Below are 18,313 nucleotides of genomic sequence, written 5' to 3' on the forward strand. Positions count from 1 at the left end.
CCTTGGGAGATCAGGTATCTCTGTGGTAATTGCCATTCTCCAGGTATTTCTCTGGGAACGGATTAGTGATCGGTACTTATGTGTGTCTGCGTGGAACAGGAGGGGGCACGGGTCTTTTTTCTAACTCCAAACCTACCCCTAGCTCCAGAACTGACCTCTGCCCACATCTGTAGTGATAGGTAGGAGAGAAATATGAACTGAAGTAGAAGGCCAGTCAGGTGATCTTGGGAGAGCCTTCAATCTCGAGGGGAGGGGTGGACAATCTGGGCCAGGAGAAGTTCTCCTCTTTGACTTCTGGCTAACAACTCCTGCAGGTCCCTTCCCATATAATCTGAACCCTCACTGCCACCGCACCCTGGCCTTGTCACAAAGCCTTTCCTGACCTCTGGGACCCACCCTGACCTCCCTCCCCTCATTTCCATGGATGTATACTCTGTATGCACATTCTTCCCATACATTCCCCAGGCACTGTGCGTGTGCCGGCCTTGAAGCCGTCTAAAGGAATGACCTCGTCCTATCTTTCCCTCAAATCTTCCCAAGCACCCAAGCAGGTGCCCTGCCGGAGCCCAACAAATAAACTTCATGACCATCCCATCCAACCAAGACTGCTGTGCAGGCTCTTGGCACTTAGAAGCTCCTGTGTGCCACCCTGAGTGACTCTGGGCTATTTGTAGAGGGCAAGGATTTGCCCCAGAACCCAGCTAGCCTTGGAAGGAAGATTCTAGGAGTTCCAGTGTTCAGTGGCTGCACCTTGAGATCAAGAGCCTTCCAAGAGGCTAAGCCAATGTAGGAGATTCAATCAAGCATTTGGCACCTTCTCCTAATTACATGCCATGGAAGTGAAGGGAGATCTTTGGGGACAGCAGGTCACCTGCAACATCTTAAATCATTAGTGTGGCATGCCCGATCCAAATAAGGGGAGGTCTTGGGACAGGGAAGTGGCCAGTGCCACCCTGTATTGATTCCCCTAGAGAACAATCCATGACTAGCTCCACAGCCATCCCCCACTGCTCCACTGGTGAACAAGTGACTCTTGTTCCCTCAACTGCGAGGCCCGAGGGCACATTCATCTGGGGTTAGGCCGTCTGAGCCCACAGCTCACCTCCATGGAGCAGCACAGGACAGCATCTTCCTTCACATCCTGAGACTGCAAGAGCTGTAGAAAAGAGGACAGAGAAGGAAATGGTCAGGCCGAGCATCAGCTGCTAGCCTGGCAGGTGGGCCGCCGTTCTGCTCATTCCTGACCCAGCTTCGATGCTGCTGCTGACCAATCTCTGTACTGGGTCAGGATCCAGGGCCTGGCTACAGGAGGGAGTTCAGCCATCTAACTTTCTTCTCCACGGGTGCAACACTGCAAACTCAAAGCCAGCTGTGACCCATCCACAGTGAGTGCTTTTTAACCAAGGCTAGGGCCAGGCTTCCTTGACCACATCCTACCAGGCTTTCCTCTACCTATACAACCTGTCCTCTCAATGTCTCTCTTTAGAAATTGAGGCACAACTCATCTAACATAAAATTTACCATTAAATTTTTTTTTGAGACAGAAGCTCATGTGTCTCAGGATGGCCTTGAGTTTGCTATGTAATTGAGGATGACCTCCAATTCCTGATACCCCTGTCTCTATTGCCTAAGTTTTGGTATTAAAGGTGTGTACCACCATGTCTTGACTTTTTTTCATTTGAGACAGGGTTTCATACTATAGTGCAAGGTGGCCTCAGACTAGCCATCCTCCTGCCTCAGCCTCCCCAATGCTGAGATCACAGGTGCAGATGCTACATTTGGCTCAAATTCAGCATTTTCAGTATATAACTGCATGCCTCACACGCATCTCAGTTCTGGTTCCGCTCTCTGTTTTTTTGTCCCTGGAGACTCTAGGTCACCCCATAACCACAGACCTCACTGTTCTACCCTACTCAGGCCCCTCCCACACATGACTCTTCTGATAGGCTTCCTCCTAGCGGTCTGGTGTGTAACTGATTGCCCCTATCTGGTCCCCACTGACATCTCTCTGTGGCCCCTGACGTCTGTATCTTCTTGTGTGTCTGTTGTCTTTTTTCCTCCATCAGAAACGAAGCTAATACGTTCAGGGCCTAATTTGTCCACCATTGTCCCCAGCCCCTGGCACAGGTGCTTAGTCAACAGAAAATATTTGCCAATAAGAGTCTTTGGGAAGCAGGAAGACAGCCTGGCAAGCCGGTGGTGTCTGCGGGAGGCAAAAGAAGTACCATTTTAAGAGGACACTGTCTTCAGGGCAGTGATGCATATCACCTTGAGAAGGTGACAGTGAGGGAGATGTGAATAGCACCATCTCACACACCTCTCTCATCAGGAAGGACATGGTGCAGAATTACAACCCATGCTTCTGCAAACACACAGCTCATGTCCAGTGCCATCTAGGGCAGCATTTCTCAACCTGTGGGTCATGACTCCCCTGGGTAGTCGAATGACTCTTTCACAGGGGTCGCATATCAGATATTCTGCATATCAGATATTCACATTATGATTCATAAGAGTAGCAAAATTATAGTTATGAAGTATCAATGAAAACAATTTTGTGGTTGGGGGTCACCACAACATGAGGAACTGTATTAAGGGGCTGTAGTGTTAGGAAGGTTGAGAACCAGTGCTCTAGGGCAACATGGTGCTAATCAACAACTTTGTAGCCTCTGACTCAGCATGGTTTCCAGGACTTTCTTCTGAGCATGCACCCACATACATTATACAATATACTTATATACAATAGAATTATCTACTTCATTCTATAGAGCCAAGGACAGACAGTGGCTCGGACACCTGAGATGTCTACACAGAGGACTGTGTAGCACACAGCGGTCTCTTCCCTCCACACTGCTGTCTGCCTCTGGAATTCTCTTGACTTTTGTCCCAAGGCTGCAAATCCTTATAGAGAGCCCAGGAGGCTTTTACCCAGCTAGTGTCCTGGGGGTGTTTTGAGAGCCACACATGGGTCTCTCATCTGGATGACTCAGGAAACCAGAGCGAAGGTTAGGAAACATGGTCCGGAAGAAATTGAGGGGGGTGGCATTTCACCTTGTAGGCCAGCATGCCATCTAGCCCACTCCAGCAGGAGCTGATTCCAAGGTCTGGAAGGGTCTAGTGACCTCTGGGTTGGAGGGAGAGATATGCCTGCTTTTGTTTCCACCACAGGGAAGATGGAGGCTAGCATAGGGTGAGCTCTGCATAGCTCTGGAACCCCTGCTGTGGCGAACATCCTTCACATGCCCCCCACTCCCCATCAGGGTAGGGGCTAGCTGGAGAAAATCTTTAAACCAAAAATGGCTGGCTGGGTAGGGTGATGCACACCTGTAATATCAGCACTTGCTGTGGCAGGGGCATGTTGAGTTTAAGGCCAGTTTGGGCTACACAGTGGGAGTCCACCTCAAAACAAACAAAAACCACAAATCAAATTGCTGTAGAAATTACAATAAATAAATAAAATGCTATAGAAATTACAAGGAAGGCAGAAGATGAGGTTTCTAGGGGTGGGAACTGGAGACTGTGTGTGTGTGTGTGTGGGTGTGTGGGTGTTGGCCACTGTGTAGGGAGGAAGAGACACTGGGGTCTGGAGGCAAGTGAAAGGCAGGCTCATTGTGCATCTTTTGAAGGCTGTTGCGGTAGCTACTCGAGGCAGGTTTCTCACGGCACATGCAGGTGTGTGCCGGGTCATGTTTGGTCCTAATGTCCTTAAGAGTCTACCAGGCAGGCCGTGGTGGTGGTGGCAGCGCACGACTTTAATCCCAGCACTCAGGAGGCAGAAGCAGGCGGATCTCTGTGAGTTCGAGGCCAGCATGGGCTACAGAGTGAGATCCAGGAAAGGCGCCAAAACTACACAGAGAAACCCTGTCTCAGAAAAAAAAAAAAAAATCCCAATTTTGGGGCTAGAGAGATGGCTCAGCAGTTAAGAGCACTGGCTGCTCTCCCGGAAGACCTGGGTTCAATTCCCAGCACCCACATGGCAGCTCACAACTGTCTCTAACTCCAGTTCCAGGGGATCTGACACCTTCATATCAATGCACATAAAATAAAGTTAAATAAATAAATTGTTTAAAAGAAAAGTATGCCAGGTTTAGTGACAAGTGAGACAATGTTATAGGAAATTCCTCAAGAAGCCAGGGCCTGAGAAGCAGTGACTACTGTGAAACATGCTGTCCCTACTACCCCTGGAAAGTGGCCTTTCCCACTTCCGGGGATGCTGCAGGGAAAGCCGCATGCAGCTTTGAGGCCTGTTGGCAGAGTGCTGTAACCCCTGAGCCAACAGCTCCTCATCTCCTCTTCTACCCAGGGCCCACTTGCCTGCCTTTGGCCTTCTGTGACAGGATGAGGCGCCGCTGTCTTTCTGTCCATGTTCCTTCCTTTATTCCTCTACTCTTTTCCTGTTATCTATGTGAGTGTACTATGTCCCCGGCTCCCTAAAGACCGCTGTACCACTTCTACCCCTCCAGGGCATGTGTCCCTCGCTTGGGACAGGGAAGACTGCTCAGGACTCCCAAGCAGAGCTGTGGGAGGGTTCTTTCTTCCAACCTTATCTCTTACTCGGCTGTTGGGAAAGTCTGTGCTTAGCCAAAAACCACATCGTGTGACAGGCCCTGCTGCACAGGCCTGCTGGGCTTTCTCGAGGAGGTTCCTGAGAGCTGTGTCTTCACCGTGACTGCGTACAGAGAGGACAGGAAGGAGAGGATGGGGAGGCGCCTAAGTTCGTGAAGTGCCTGCCTCACAAGCAGGAGGACCTGAGTTGGAGCCCCAGACCCTGGGTAAAAATGCCAAGTTCAACTGGGGCACATTTGTAATGTCAGCCCTGGAGAGGCAGAGACAGGAGCTGGGGTTCAATGGCCTATTGGTCTAGCCTAATTAATTAGTGAGCTCCAGGTTCACTTAAAGAACTTGCCGCCGGGCGGTGGTGGTGCACACCTTTAATCCCAGCACTCGGGAGGCAGAGGCAGGCGGATCTCTGTGAGTTCGAGGCCAGCCTGGGTTACCAAGTGAGTTCCAGGAAAGGCGCAAAGCTACACAGAGAAACCCTGTCTCGAAAAACCAAAAAAAAAAAAAAGAACTTGCCTTGCCGGGGGTTGGGTGGGGGGGTGGGGGTGGCACACTCCTTGAATCCCAGCACTCGTGAGGCAGAGGCAGACAGATCTTTGTGAGTTTGAGGCCAGCCTCGTCTACAGAGCGAGATCCAGGACAGGCTCCAAAACTACACAGAGAAACCCTGTCTCAAAAAACAAAAACAAACAAACAAAAAAAGAACTTGCCTCAAAAAATAAGGAAGAAGACATCTGACATTGACCTCTGACCTGCTCATCCCTTAGATACAGACTGACTTCTTGATGTTGAACATGGATGCCTAGATCCTTTAGTGATGACTACAGAAACAGCTTCTTCAACTTCCTTCTTTGACCTCTAAGGGTGCCTTGCTCTGCTCCATGGATAGTTGGGAAGTCCCCACTTACTGCTTTTCGTGGTAACAAGAGGCTTGCCTGTCTCATTCAGTGAGGGGTCCCTCCCCGGAACCCCTTTGTGTATATCCTCCCAGGTTGAGCAGACCCATCCGTGGCTCCCTAGTATCCACTTCTGGACTTCCCCTCTGTGGTTGTCATAGACATCCTTCCAAGTGCAGAGCCTTTCTATTCTGCCGCCTTGGCCCAGAGTTCCTGTTTCGTGTTCCATTTCTCTAAGTCTACGTTCCCAAAGGGACAGCTAGGTTCTGGATAAGAGAAGCCTGTTTGTATGTTGAGGGGCCAAGTACTTCTCTTATTTATGTATATTCTACTTGAGATTTTTCAGGAGATAGTTGCTTGAACTCAAAGATTAATCTCTAAAAGGAGCAGCCACTTGAGTAGACATAAGTCTTATATACTTCTTCATGGCTGTGTAGTAGTCAAAGGCAGAGAAACCCAAGTGTCTATCACTGGGGAAAAGGATAAACAAACAATCCATCTCTACAAGGGAATATTATTCAGCTCTAAAAGGAATTGTGCCATGTTCCATCACTTCAATGAACCTTCAAGACACTGCTAAAGGAAAGTAGCCTGGCACAAAAGAACAAATACAGTGTGATTCTATGTAGATGAGGGACTGAGAACAGACAAGTTCATAGAGGCAGAAAGCAGACGGCTAAAAGGACCTGGAACATGGGATGGGGAGCTATTCAGTGGAGACAAGTTTTCTACTGGGGAAACAAAGACTGGGGAGCTGGTAGGGATGATTACAGAGCAATTTGAATGGGCTTAATACTGTAAAAGTACACTTCAAATGGTAAATATTATGTTATGTGTATTTTACCGCAACAAAACTGGCTTTTTTTTTTTTTTTTTTTTTTTTTTTTTTAAGACAGTGACCAGAGCAGTACCCTCTGGGAGAATAGACTGTCCTTCTGAGACACCACTCTTAGAAAGAAGGGCTGCATCAATGGAGGACCAGCGTGGTCCAGTCTTGGGGTGAAGGTCTGGGCGGGGAAGAGGTTACCCCTCATCCAAGTCTTTGGCATAGAGAGGGATGTGGGCGGGCTGGGGCAAGCAAGCCACCCGCACCCTTCACCATGAAATGTGTTTCTTGGACGAGAATCCAAGGCAATTGTACGAGCCCACACAGTGTTTGTTAGGAAGCGAACGCATTCCTGTGCTATTGTCTCTGCCGGAGCCTTGTTGTGGGCACACCCATCACATCCTCCCTCGGGGAGAAGAAGCTGAGGTGCTCCAGCCAGGCTGTGGGAGGCCTGACAGTAACTAGAGAAAGAGCATCCCCGAATCCCCGGGGAAGGGCCATGGGGCATGGGCATGCTGCCCAAGGCGTGCCCAGGATGGAACCAGGCTGGCTTTTGGGATGCCACCCAGCAGGGAGAGAAAGAAGGTGCTGACGGAAGAAACTGTGGGACTGCCTGGATGGGTTGGTAGGGGTGAGCAAGGAGACCACAGCTCTGTGTCTCTCTAGATGGGGTGTCAACCTGAGGCACGCTGGCCAGCCCTTCCTGACCACCCCAGCTCTCCACAGGCGCATCCTGCAGTCTCGGAGAACAGACCCAGCTGCCTCCTACGCTACAGCCAATGCTGGCCCTGACCCTGTTGTCAGTGGTGTTGGTTCTGGGTGGGCTGGGGGAAGCAAGGGAGGGGCGGGTACAGGATAAAGAAGTTTATAGAGTACACTGGCTACCTTGCTGGAGAGCAGAGCTCATCACAATGCCCTGACCGGCTGCCTGTGCATATGGAAGGACCAAGGCTTGGAAGGACAAAAATCAAAGTGTGGAAGAACTTGAAGGCCAGAAAGATTAAAAAGGAGATCAAAGGATTGGAGGTGGAGGACGTCTCAGAGATGGGCAAACCCTGACAGTGGAAAGGAAGGAGAGAGAAAGAACGGGAAGAAGACACAGCCCCAGCGCATGGATCATGGGACGCTGGGCAGGGGACTTCACAGCCACCCGTACTGTTGGGGTGCCTTTCAGTCGCCAGCACCCGTCTATCCTATGCCTCTGCTGGCTCTGAACCTGCATCACAGCCAAGTCTATAAGACAACACAGGAACTGATACTCACAGTAACGACCTTGAGTCATCGAGAAGAGGGTCAATTACGTCTGGCTCTCTCTGTTCAGGGAGACAGATACTCCATCCGAGAAAGCTATCATCAAAAATGTGCAGCAGCAGGCTGGGAGTCAAGATCTGCCACTCACCCACAGTCACCCAGGGCATGCCACTTAATCATGCTGTGCCTCAGCTTCCTCACCCGAGAATGGGGATAACATCTGCCTCAGTGTTTTGAGAGTCAACCGAGATAATACACAGGCAAGAGCTTTGAAAAGTGCAAAGCCTGATTCAAATGCAAGGTGTTATTATTATGATTACATTTATATCTTTATAAACATATATCTTCCCTGCAGATCCCAACACACTTTGTACCCTCGTGACACTCTTGTGGAGACAGGCAAAGGCCACAGGCATTATTATCTCTACTTAATAGACAGAGAAACCGAGCCTCAGTAGTTAAATGGCTTGCATAAGCCAGACAGACAGCGAGTCTGAGCAGAGCTAGACAGAGCTCAGAGTCCTGGGTCAGCATCCTCTTCCTTAGAGAACGTTTTTCATTTCTCCCAGACTAGATAATTTTTAGTTTGAAAGCTGAAACTCATAATTCTTAATTCTGCTGACTAGTGACAACAACCAACCTGGGCTTTCACAAAATTGAATTGATTTTGCCTGTTCTTTGATGGCACTGGTGACATCTGATTATTCGTCAATACACTCTATCCTTTCATCCATCTGCTTACCCATTCATCCATCACTCTTCCTATCCATTCATCCACCCTTCTATCTACACATCAACTCGCCTGCTCCTCCATCCACCCATCCATCAATCTATCCATCAATCTTCCCATCCATCCATCCATCCATCCACCCACCCACCCACTCATCAATCTTTCCATCCATCCATCCATCCATCCATCCATCCACCCACCCATCCATCAATCCTTCCTTCCTTCCTTCCTTCCTTCCTTCCTTCCTTCCTTCCTTCCTTCCTTCCAAATATACACAAGTTAAGACTATGAGTAAACAGAGTTCACTAATGCACTGACCAGTGTGCCAACAATGTGCTAAGATACCTAAAATACACAGGCCTGGGGGTAGGAAGATGTAGTATGACCAGCAAGGCCAGGGCCACATATTAATAAGCTCTAGATGCTGTGATACTCAGTTCGCTTTTTTTTTTTTTTTTAATCTCAAAGTTCTGGATAGCCCCTGAAAGATTTTAAATGGGGGCTAGCAGATGATATTTGCATTTAACAAAGGTCTTAACTTGCACAGAGAGAACAAACTAGAACCAGGAAGCTTGGGCTGGGCCCTGAGGCAACAAGCCCAGTAAGAGGTTGCCATGTGAAATTGTGGTGGCTTGGATTGAGGCAGACATAAAGGGAGGATCATGTCAAAGAGAGACTAGATTTACAGTGAGTAAGGGGGGCGGGGAGGGCGTGGCACATAGAGGCTGGGTTGCTCCCAGGTTTGAAGCTTGATCAACTGCATAAATGGCAATGCCACCAATGGTATGGGAAGGCGGGAGCTAAAGAGCTCCGTGTGAGGAATGCTGAGGTCATGGTCCTAAGGAATGGCCTTGGAAGGTGACTAGTGAGAGAGTGGCTACCTCAGTACCCAGGATCAGTCAGGCCATAGGTGTGCATGAGGAGACCTGGAGAACACACGGAAGAAGAGGAGAAGGTAAGGTGTCTAACCTTGGAATGGCTAAAGGAGCAGAGAGGAGGAGCCCTAGGGGAGGAAGGGGAGGGTGATCAGAGAGCTAAGTGGAGCAAGAGGAAGTAGCGTCATGGAAGCCAGGATTTCCAGGAAGTACAGGTCAACAGGCCAAATGCTTGGAGAGGTCAAGTAAGATGAACAATGACCACAGTGCCCTGGACTTAGTGATTAGGAAAGAGAGGGTGACTTTTGCCATGATGACATCAGTGGGTGACAGAGGCAGGCAGAAGCTGGGGATCGGGCCTGGAGAATGGCGGGGAGGCCCAAAGTACACCTAGAAAGAATATATCTTTGCTTTTTTTTACTGGAGACCCCCACCCCCATCCCATTTGTCTCTTTCTCCCTCTCTTCCCAGTCTCTCCTGTTTTCCTTCAGACCCTGTCTGTGGAAGAGAAGAAGAGAATGGTGTTGGGTTGACAGGGATGTGTGTGGAGGCAGGAGGATCTGTAGCCTGTTTAAAAGTTTCAGATCAGATTAGATTGGACAGAATTAGGAGAGAGGGGGATCAATATGTGGATCAGCCTTGGATAAGAGAAGGGCTGTGTACGGTGCCCGTGTAGACGGAGGCAGGGCTGTGTAGGTGCCTGTGTAGATGCTCATGCTGCTCACCCTGTGGGTAAAGTTAGAGTCAGCATGCCACATGTTCATTTCTAAGCATTATCAGTCTGTGCTGCCTGCATTTCAGATACCCCCACGAGGGAAATTTCCCCTAATATCACTTGTCTATTACCCTAACAAGGAGTCGTGGTAGCGTGGCCAGGGTCAGATGTCAAGGAAGTGCATGCTTCTGCCCTTGCATTCAGTCCAAGCCTGAGGTCTGGCCGCCAGCCTTCTAATGGAGGCGAGCAGACACCCTAGCTGTGGACCAGGCGCCCAGTGGGAATAATTAGTTTCCTTCTTGCAGAGCTTGCAAACCTCCCCTACAAAGTGGCCACACTAAATGTCACATGGGGGTAGTGCTTCGTCCCACAGCTGGCCCCAGGGAGTGGAAATGTAATCTGGAGCCCTGAGCAGACACTGAATCCTTCTGTAGACACCAGAGCCAGGGGCCACAGCTCCAGTGGCTCCTCTTGGGGGCCAAACCCTGGTCAGTGGCCTGGATAGGAGGGAGTTCTGTTCAGAATCCCTGTGGCTGTGAATTCCCAGGATCCTGGGGTCGTGTGGAACACCAGGGAAGTCAGCCAGGTCTGCAGCCAATGCCTCCCAGCGTTGCCTGTGGTACCCTTCCCAGTCCTTTCTAGAAACGACTTGTCTCTCCTGTTTTGAGTTATCCCAGCATCTACCCATCTTGCTTCAAGGGCGTACAGGAGACACTGGAGGTAGCTCTCAGGTTTCCCCTTTTCATGGCGGGGTGTGTGTGTGTGTGTGTGTGTGTGTGTGTGTGTGTGTGTGTGTCTCCTGAGTGTTGCACATCACCTTTGGATTCCTCGTCTGTAACCTGCTTGACACTTTCAGTGCGTGTTTTAGGTGCTCCGTGTACATTTTAAAATCTTCCCACCCCAGTTAGACACAACGTCATCTCTCACGCTGGAAGGGCAGAAACAGGCTAGAACCCAGATAACTAACTTCCTTCCCCTAGAGAACTCAGAAGGTGGGAAAATGGGATTTGAACCCAGGTCTCGCGGTCTGGCTTCAAAGTCAAAGTGGCTTAGCTACTGCTACCCAGCGAATGGCACAGAATTAGGCTGAAAGGGAGAGGCCAGGGAGAGGTGGGTGACTGCACCCCTGGTTTGCTTGGGATGCTCTCAGCTTTTACCTCTAGTTTGGAAGCAATTAGTACCAGCACCACTCCCCTTCTCCCAACGGTCCTGCTTTGGGTAGTGCTTCACAGGGCCACGGAGAAAAGGCGATTCCATGTCTTCCCCGGGTTCAGAGTCTTCAGCAATGAAGTGGGCCCAGAGCTCCTGCCTTTCTCTGAGGCTGAGCATGTGGATGGGGAGGAAGGCTTGGGGGTGCCAATGCTCCATCTCTATGGTGGGGTGCTTACCATTGGAGAGGAGGAGGATACCCGCACCCTGGACCTCACCGGAGCCTGCCTGCCAATCCCCTCGACCCCTGTCTCCCAGCCCCACACAAGGAACAGAGCGAGACTGGGATGCAGTCATGACAACCGGCACACCACACGCGGCTCTCTGCTGTAGCAAATAAAGGCAACAAAGCAGACATTCTCTCGGCCGCCTGTGGGGCAGCTTAGCCTAGGGAGCCAGGCACAGGGGCCAACGCTGACTGTCACCCATCACATTATCCTCTGAAGGAATGGAATAACTAGCTTGTGTCTGACTCAGCACCGAATAGTTCTCTGAGTCATGGAGGGTTAAGGCTGGCTGGAGGCCAGGCCTGGGGCTCTGGGTGGGTGGCCAGACTCCCCAACTAGGGCCAAAGTGGGAACTCCTGGGTCTCTCTCACCATGCTGGGACCCTGAGGAGAACAAAGAGAGAAGCAGGGCAGTGGAGGGGGCCAGGCTGCCCGCTGCCCTCTGCCCCTAGCTGGGCTTCCTCCCTGCCCTGGCCCCTGCCTCCCCCACCTCCACCCACCCAAGGCCTGGCCTTGACCTTGCTAGGCTTTGCAGGGAGGGTGTGACAGCCTCTGGGTAAAGGGACCTAGCTGCTGCAAAGGCATTTTCCGCTTTCTAAAGTAAACAATCAAACAGGAAATTAATCGAAAAACCCACATCAACGGAAGGTTCAGGTTGTGATTTTCACAGTCCCAGAGCCAGGAAATTCAAGGTTATAGTTCCCATAGCAACTCGCCTGTAGAATGAGTGACTGCTGGGTTGGAATAAGACCTTGAAGAGTCAAGCAGGCCAGTCCTCTGCCTCCAAGGAGCATCCCCAGCAGCAAGTCTGAATGTCTCTGATCTGAAGTGGGATGGGATGCATGGGCAAGCTCAAGGCTAGGAGTACTCTTGGTGTTCACGGTCAAGGTCCCGTGAGCTGGCGATCATAGATTTCTGGGGGTTTCACACTGTTCTATGCTGCTGTATTTCCACTGCCTATGAGATGGGAAAGAGTCTCAGAGAGGTTGCCTACCTCACAGGCTTCATCCCCAAGTGAGCAGTGTGCCTATCCTCATTCACAGCCCCCTGGCTCACTCACTGCCATCTCCGGGCCACTCCATTGGCCTTAGACTCTTTCATTATTGACTCTGGACCCATCCCAATGGCTACGTCTCCTGTGAGAAACATCTCATTTCAGTGACAGGGCCCAGAGGCTTCAAGAGCAGCCCCCAAGATGACACCATCTTTCCTGCCCCATACCCCTCTGCAGGATCAAATATACAATATTAAAATATTAGTCTCCGTGTACCTTCATGGTTCTGGTGATGATAACAAGGTAGCTACTGAGCCGGATGCAAACCTTCCCTTTCAAGTGGGAGGGGGCCAGGCATCTTGGGTGGGGTTTTCTTTTGTGTGTGTACAGAGGAGTCCCCACTGGACAGGAAAGGACAAGAGGGTGTTGGAGTTCAACTTCTGACGGAAATGGCCTGGAATCCTTCCCTAAACATTATACCGCCCTCCTGTTGATATGGCCACTGACAGCCCCCTGGCCTTACCAGTGGGACCCAGAAGAGGAACACTTTCCAAGTTGTAGCTGTAGCTTCCTGGGCACTAGGCCTGTGGCAGAGGGCACCCAGCCACCTGCCCAGCTGCCAGCCTGGCGCTTTAGCCAGCGCCTGAAGTGAGCATGGCTGGGGCAAGTGAGAAGCGGCGCCTGCCCGGGAGACGCAGTGTCTCCCTGATTTCCTAACAGGCCCAGCGCCGTGCCAGGGCCCCATGGGCAGCTCACCAGGTCCGGCTCACTTGCGAAACTGTCCTTTCCTCTTATGGAAGGAGCTTCCTAGGGGTGGCTATGCTGCTCTCTAGCCACCGGGAGTCACTAGGCTGCAAGGGCACTAGCCAGGTCACACCTCCTACCAGTCCCCTCCTCCCTTCCCTGCATTCCTCTTGTCCACATGCAGCAGCAGCTCAGGGACAGCATGCCTCCTCGAGGAGCATGATGTTCCCTTTCACAACACCAGACAACTAGATTTAATCACCAGAGAGGGCGGGGAGGCAATTATCAGCAGAGTGGAGACTTCTCCTATCTTCAACCTGAGGACCCTGCTGTAAAGAGAGCCACCCACTTGTTAGAGAGGAAGTGGCTCCCTCTGCCCAGGGGCCCTAATTTATAGATGGAGGCCCAAGATAATCTGGTGGGCTGTTCTATCCACCTTTCCCTGTACCCACCAGGAAGAAGCATCTTAGAGATTCTGTGTGGTAGGCCTACATCGACACGCTGCAATCTGTTCTTCCAATGGCAGGGGTCACAACCCATCTCATAGTCTATGGGAGGGGATGAGAAACTGACTAACAAGGACCCTGAGGAACAGAAGAAGCAGTCACATTCTTCTGCCACGGAGCATGCCATTTGGAAAGAATAACCAAAGCAGACTAAAAAAACTGTATTTCAACGTTTTCTCCCGCATGGCAAGGTTAGCTTGCTGCATTTAAGAATGAACATAAAGACAGGCATGGTGGGCCAGCACACCTTTAATCCTGGCAGTTGGGAGGCAGAGGCCGGCGGATCTCTGTGTGAGTTCGAGGCCAGCCTGCTCTACACTTCAAGCTTCAAGACAGTCAGAGCTACACAGAGAAACTCTGTCTCAAACAACAACAACGAAAACCCAAAAACCATAAATGCCCACAGCTACCTGGATCCTCATCAGGGGGATGTGGTCTTCCTGTGATGGAGCAGGTATGGCGGCAGAAGCCACACTACAGAAGCTGGACTGAGGGACTGTCCCTTGGGTGACAGAACCCAGCTGGCTCCTTGGTGGGTTAGTGTGTAAAGGCAGTAACCAAGGACCAACTAGGCAGGACAGCTGGGCCTGGGACAAGTCAGCTCTGTTAATGTTCAGAGAATAATAGGGCTGTGCTAAAGGCATAATTAGCATTGTGCTCACAGTGGCAGGCACCCAGCAGAAGGACAGACAGGCCTGGGCTGAGAAAAGGGCCTGGGGCCACTTGGGGACCTCAGAAGCATTCAGTGAGCACTCTGCCAAGTCCCAGAGACCTAGAGATAAGAGAATTTAATTGGCACCTGGAAATTTGTTTGGCTTTCAAGCCTTCCCCTTAGCAAGGTAGAAACTTCTTAATAACGGGGCAGTGCTATCACAGTTGGGATGATCTTTCCAGATGAATAAGCCTCCAGTCAATAGTCTTTTTCTCCATGCTTTCTTTCTGTGTTCAACTGACTGTGTCTCAAGGAGATAAAGTGCTTAGCTTGGCATTTCTGCTACCTGGCCCACTTCCATCAGGGCCTGCCCTCTCCTCCCTCCTCTTGTGGAGCTCTTTCTAGCCAAGATCATCTGTTCACAGGCCTATGGAGCTGTCCTGTTCTCACCTCTGGCTTCCGACGGTCATTCCCTCTGCTGAGCACACCTTCTTCCGTCCAGGCTCTGCTTCCCAGACTCCTCACAACCCTCCTTCCCCTCCCTCCTCTCTACTTCTCTTCCTTCCTCTTCTTCTCCCTTTCCCTCTGTTCCCTGAAGTCTTCCTAAATGCTGCCTCTGGTATCTGCATAGGCTGGATTTCTTCACATTGTTCACGCTGGGTTTGTGCCTACCTGGTCCTCTTGGAAGACCATAAGATGGTTTTAATGAAAGCTTGGACTCTTGGAGGCAACGCTACTCCAAAGGGCCCTCAGTGACCAAGAGGCTTAGAGTATGATAGAAAGTATCCGTCCGTCTGTCCATCCATCCATCCATCCATCCATCCATCGGTCCACCCACCCACCCATCCATTCATCTACCCACCTATCCATCCATCCATCCATCCATCCATCCATCCATCCACCCACCCATCCATCCATCCATCCATCCATCCACCCACCCACCCACCCACCCATCCAATAAAGAGGCCCAGAGCCCAGGAAAAGGGTACAGGCTACAGAGGAAGATTGACTGATCCTAATCCTAACTGATCCTAATCCTAATTCAGCCATTCACTCAGACTGTACAATTTAGTGGTCACCTCTCTGGGCCTCAGCTTTCTGATCTGTAATGTGGGCACAGTGATATTCTCTTCCTCCGTGGATTGCTGCAGGGATGAAGACAGACACTCACACGAACCAGTTGGAACAATAGCTAGTGTACAGCAAGCTCAGCACCACCAGCGGCAGCTCGTCACTCATCACTAAGTGGACTGCATGGGGCACAGGATGATGGTGTGATGGACGGACAGAGCTCTGCTCACCTGTGTGGAGGAGGCGGCTCGGCCAAGTCTTCCCTGGGAGAGCCCTTTCTGGGGAGAGCAGGGAGAGGGTAGAAAAGAATGAAGAAAAGAGTATTCTAGACAGGGAGGCTTCCCTCACACCAGTGGTCTACAGTGTTGGCAGAGGAGATGGAAACAGGGGGTGGGGGTGGAGGATGGAGGTGTGGTTAGAACACTGGTTAGTAACTCGGGTGGGAGGTACAGTGGCCTAGCTGAACCATAGAGAGAGAATAAAGCGACCAGATTCAAGATAGTAGCAAAAGTCATCCACAGCCCCTGGGACCTGGCAGGTTCAGGAGGGGACAGGGTGAGAGTCAGATGCAGCTTTGGGCTTAGAAGGTGGCCCTTCCCTGCAAAGAGGTGCCGAGGAGGGTCCATTAGGCGTTAGAAGCCAGTGGGGGTCTGTGGACAGGCCAGGGTGCGGGGTTAGGGAGATAGATGGGCACAGGTCTGGCAGCACAGATCTGGGGTTGCGTGGTTAGTCTGGAGAAGCTATTGATCCTGAATAGCTCCTGGGATGGTACCTCCTGAACCACTGCAGCTATGGCTGCCCATCCCTTGCCATACATAGTCCAGTCTCTCGTCAAGTCTCCCATACTGCACTGTGCGCCCTTGGCTCTGAGGAGGTGATCTATATACCGTGAGTCTGTCTCAGGGTGCACCCACGAGTATGTACGCTCTGCTTGCCTATGCCCGTGCTTCAGACCTGACCAGGAAGGACAGTAGCTTCAGGGAGACACAACAATCAACTTTATTTCTCTTCGCCTCCATGTTGGTGGGCAGTTGGGAAGTGAGAGTCCTTTGAGGAGCAGGAGGGAGGAGTTAGGGAGAATGCCTGCCTCGCCTGAGCAAAATCCATGGGCAGGGGCTCCATGGACCACCAGTGAAGCTGTCTGGAGAGAGGCCATGGGAGTGTGGAGCTCAGGAGTGATCCTGGCTGGAGAAGCAAAGGGAAGTCCCGGCATAGAGGCACCTACAGGGTACTAGAGGCCCTCAGCCTATGGGTCATTTAGACCAGGGGCGCTCAGCCATAGGTGACTGGCATTTGTGTCATCAAATTCGCTGTTGTGGTGGCTTCTTGCGCAAAATAGAATGCTCCATAGCATCTCAACTTCTGTCCACCAGATACCACCAGAAACTCTTAGTAGTGACAACCCCAGATTACATCTAGACCTTGCCAAATACTCAGCTGAGAACCATAGCTGCACATGAAGTAATACCCAGTACCCCTGTGCCCTTCTGTACTCTGCTTTTCATATGGGCATTTGGTCTACAGAGCTAAGAATGACTTTCACATTTTTAAATGTGTTCTTCTTCCTTTTTTTTTTTCCTTCTTATTTTTTGATGTGCCTCGGTGTCTTGTCTGCATGTGTGTCTTTGTGAGTGTGTCTGATCCCCTGGAACTAGAATTACAGACAGTTGTGAGCTGCCATGTGGGTGCTGGGAATCGAACATGGGTTGGGTCTTTTAAAAGAGCAGCCAGTGCTCTTAACCGCTACACCATCTCTCCAGCCCGGCTTTCACATTTTTAAATGCCTGAGGAAAATGCATTTGACTACACTGTAAAAAAATTATACGAAACTCAAATTTCAGCGCCCATAAAAAATTGTGCCGGGATAGTCATGCTCATTCATTTCTATTTTATTCATTGGGCAGGCATGGTGGCCCAGGCCTACAGTCCTCCGGACGGTGAAGCAGGAGGGTTGCTAGTTCAAGTTCAGCCTAGGCTATGTAGTGAGTCTCAAAACAGTAATGATGATGACGATGATAAAGTCTAAAGAGCGTCATCTGTAGCTGCTTTTGAGAGGTGACAGCTGAGCTGAAACAGTCCTGTGGCATTGGTAAATACAAGTAAGTATCCCTTACCCAAAATGCTTGGGGTCAAATGCACTTTGGATGTCTGAGTTTTCTCCTCCTCCTCCTCCTCCTCCTCCTCCTCCTCCTCCTCCTCCTCCTCATTTTTGAATATTTCATACCCCTGAGTTACCTTGGGGATGGGACCCAAGTCTAAACATGAGATTCATTTATGTTTCATATATACCATATAGATGCACAGCCTGAAGATAATTCTATATAGCATTTAAAATAATTTGGTGCAAGAAATAAAGTTTCATAGTATGGAATTTTCCATCTGTGGCTTCATAGAGGTATACAAAAAGTCTAGGAATTTGGAGTACTATGGATTTTCAGATACTGGATGTTTAACACATATATCGGACTTAACAAGGACTATGCTGTTTGTTGGCTTGGTGGGGCAGAAACCACCCAGGGAGACAGCATGTAAGGAGCTCCCTTGAAAGTCCCAGCTCTACAGAGGAGAGCAGTGAAGGGTGGGGCAGGGTCTGGGATTAGGGGTGGGTTTCTCCCCTTGAACTCACTGATATGAACAAATTACCACAGAGGGAGAGTGTATGTGATATAAGAGATAAGACAGACTTATGAGAGGATCCTAGGAGGAGGAGAAGAGGTCTGGTACCCCGGAGTTGGGGCCATCACCCTGGTGGACAGACTACCCAAATGAGGTGGGACCCAGGCAGAATCGCCGGAGCCATCAGGCAGTCTGGTCAGTCTGTGGGCTCGTAAGAGAATTAAAGGCAGCCGAGGCTATGCAAGCAGACTTAGACAGCAGCTTGGGATGGGAAGAGAGACACTTAAATCTGGCTTTAGGATTATTTTAAAGTCTTACACTATTATTTGCGTTTATGTATAAACGACTTTTTTCAGCTCTGTGCTAACTTGGTAGTGAAATTACATAGAGAGTCTGCAAAGGGGTGGTTTTATAACTCCTTTTAACTTTTCTCAGTTGGACATCT

At 50.4% G+C, this 18,313-nt stretch overlaps 1 protein-coding gene across 1 annotated transcript in view; it reads right to left on the reverse strand.

Annotated features, from left to right (window-relative positions):
* Positions 1 to 18,313, reverse strand: part of Ctif (cap binding complex dependent translation initiation factor) — a 261,280-nt gene that overhangs the window by 877 nt on the left and 242,090 nt on the right. The window contains exon 11 of the mRNA XM_059246296.1: positions 1,103 to 1,156. Within this exon, the coding sequence (XP_059102279.1) occupies positions 1,103 to 1,156 (54 nt within the window). The remainder of the gene's footprint in view (positions 1 to 1,102; positions 1,157 to 18,313) is intronic.

The sequence above is a fragment of the Peromyscus eremicus genome, chromosome 19 (genome assembly GCF_949786415.1).
Source record: "Peromyscus eremicus chromosome 19, PerEre_H2_v1, whole genome shotgun sequence".
Lineage (NCBI taxonomy): Eukaryota > Metazoa > Chordata > Mammalia > Rodentia > Cricetidae > Peromyscus > Peromyscus eremicus.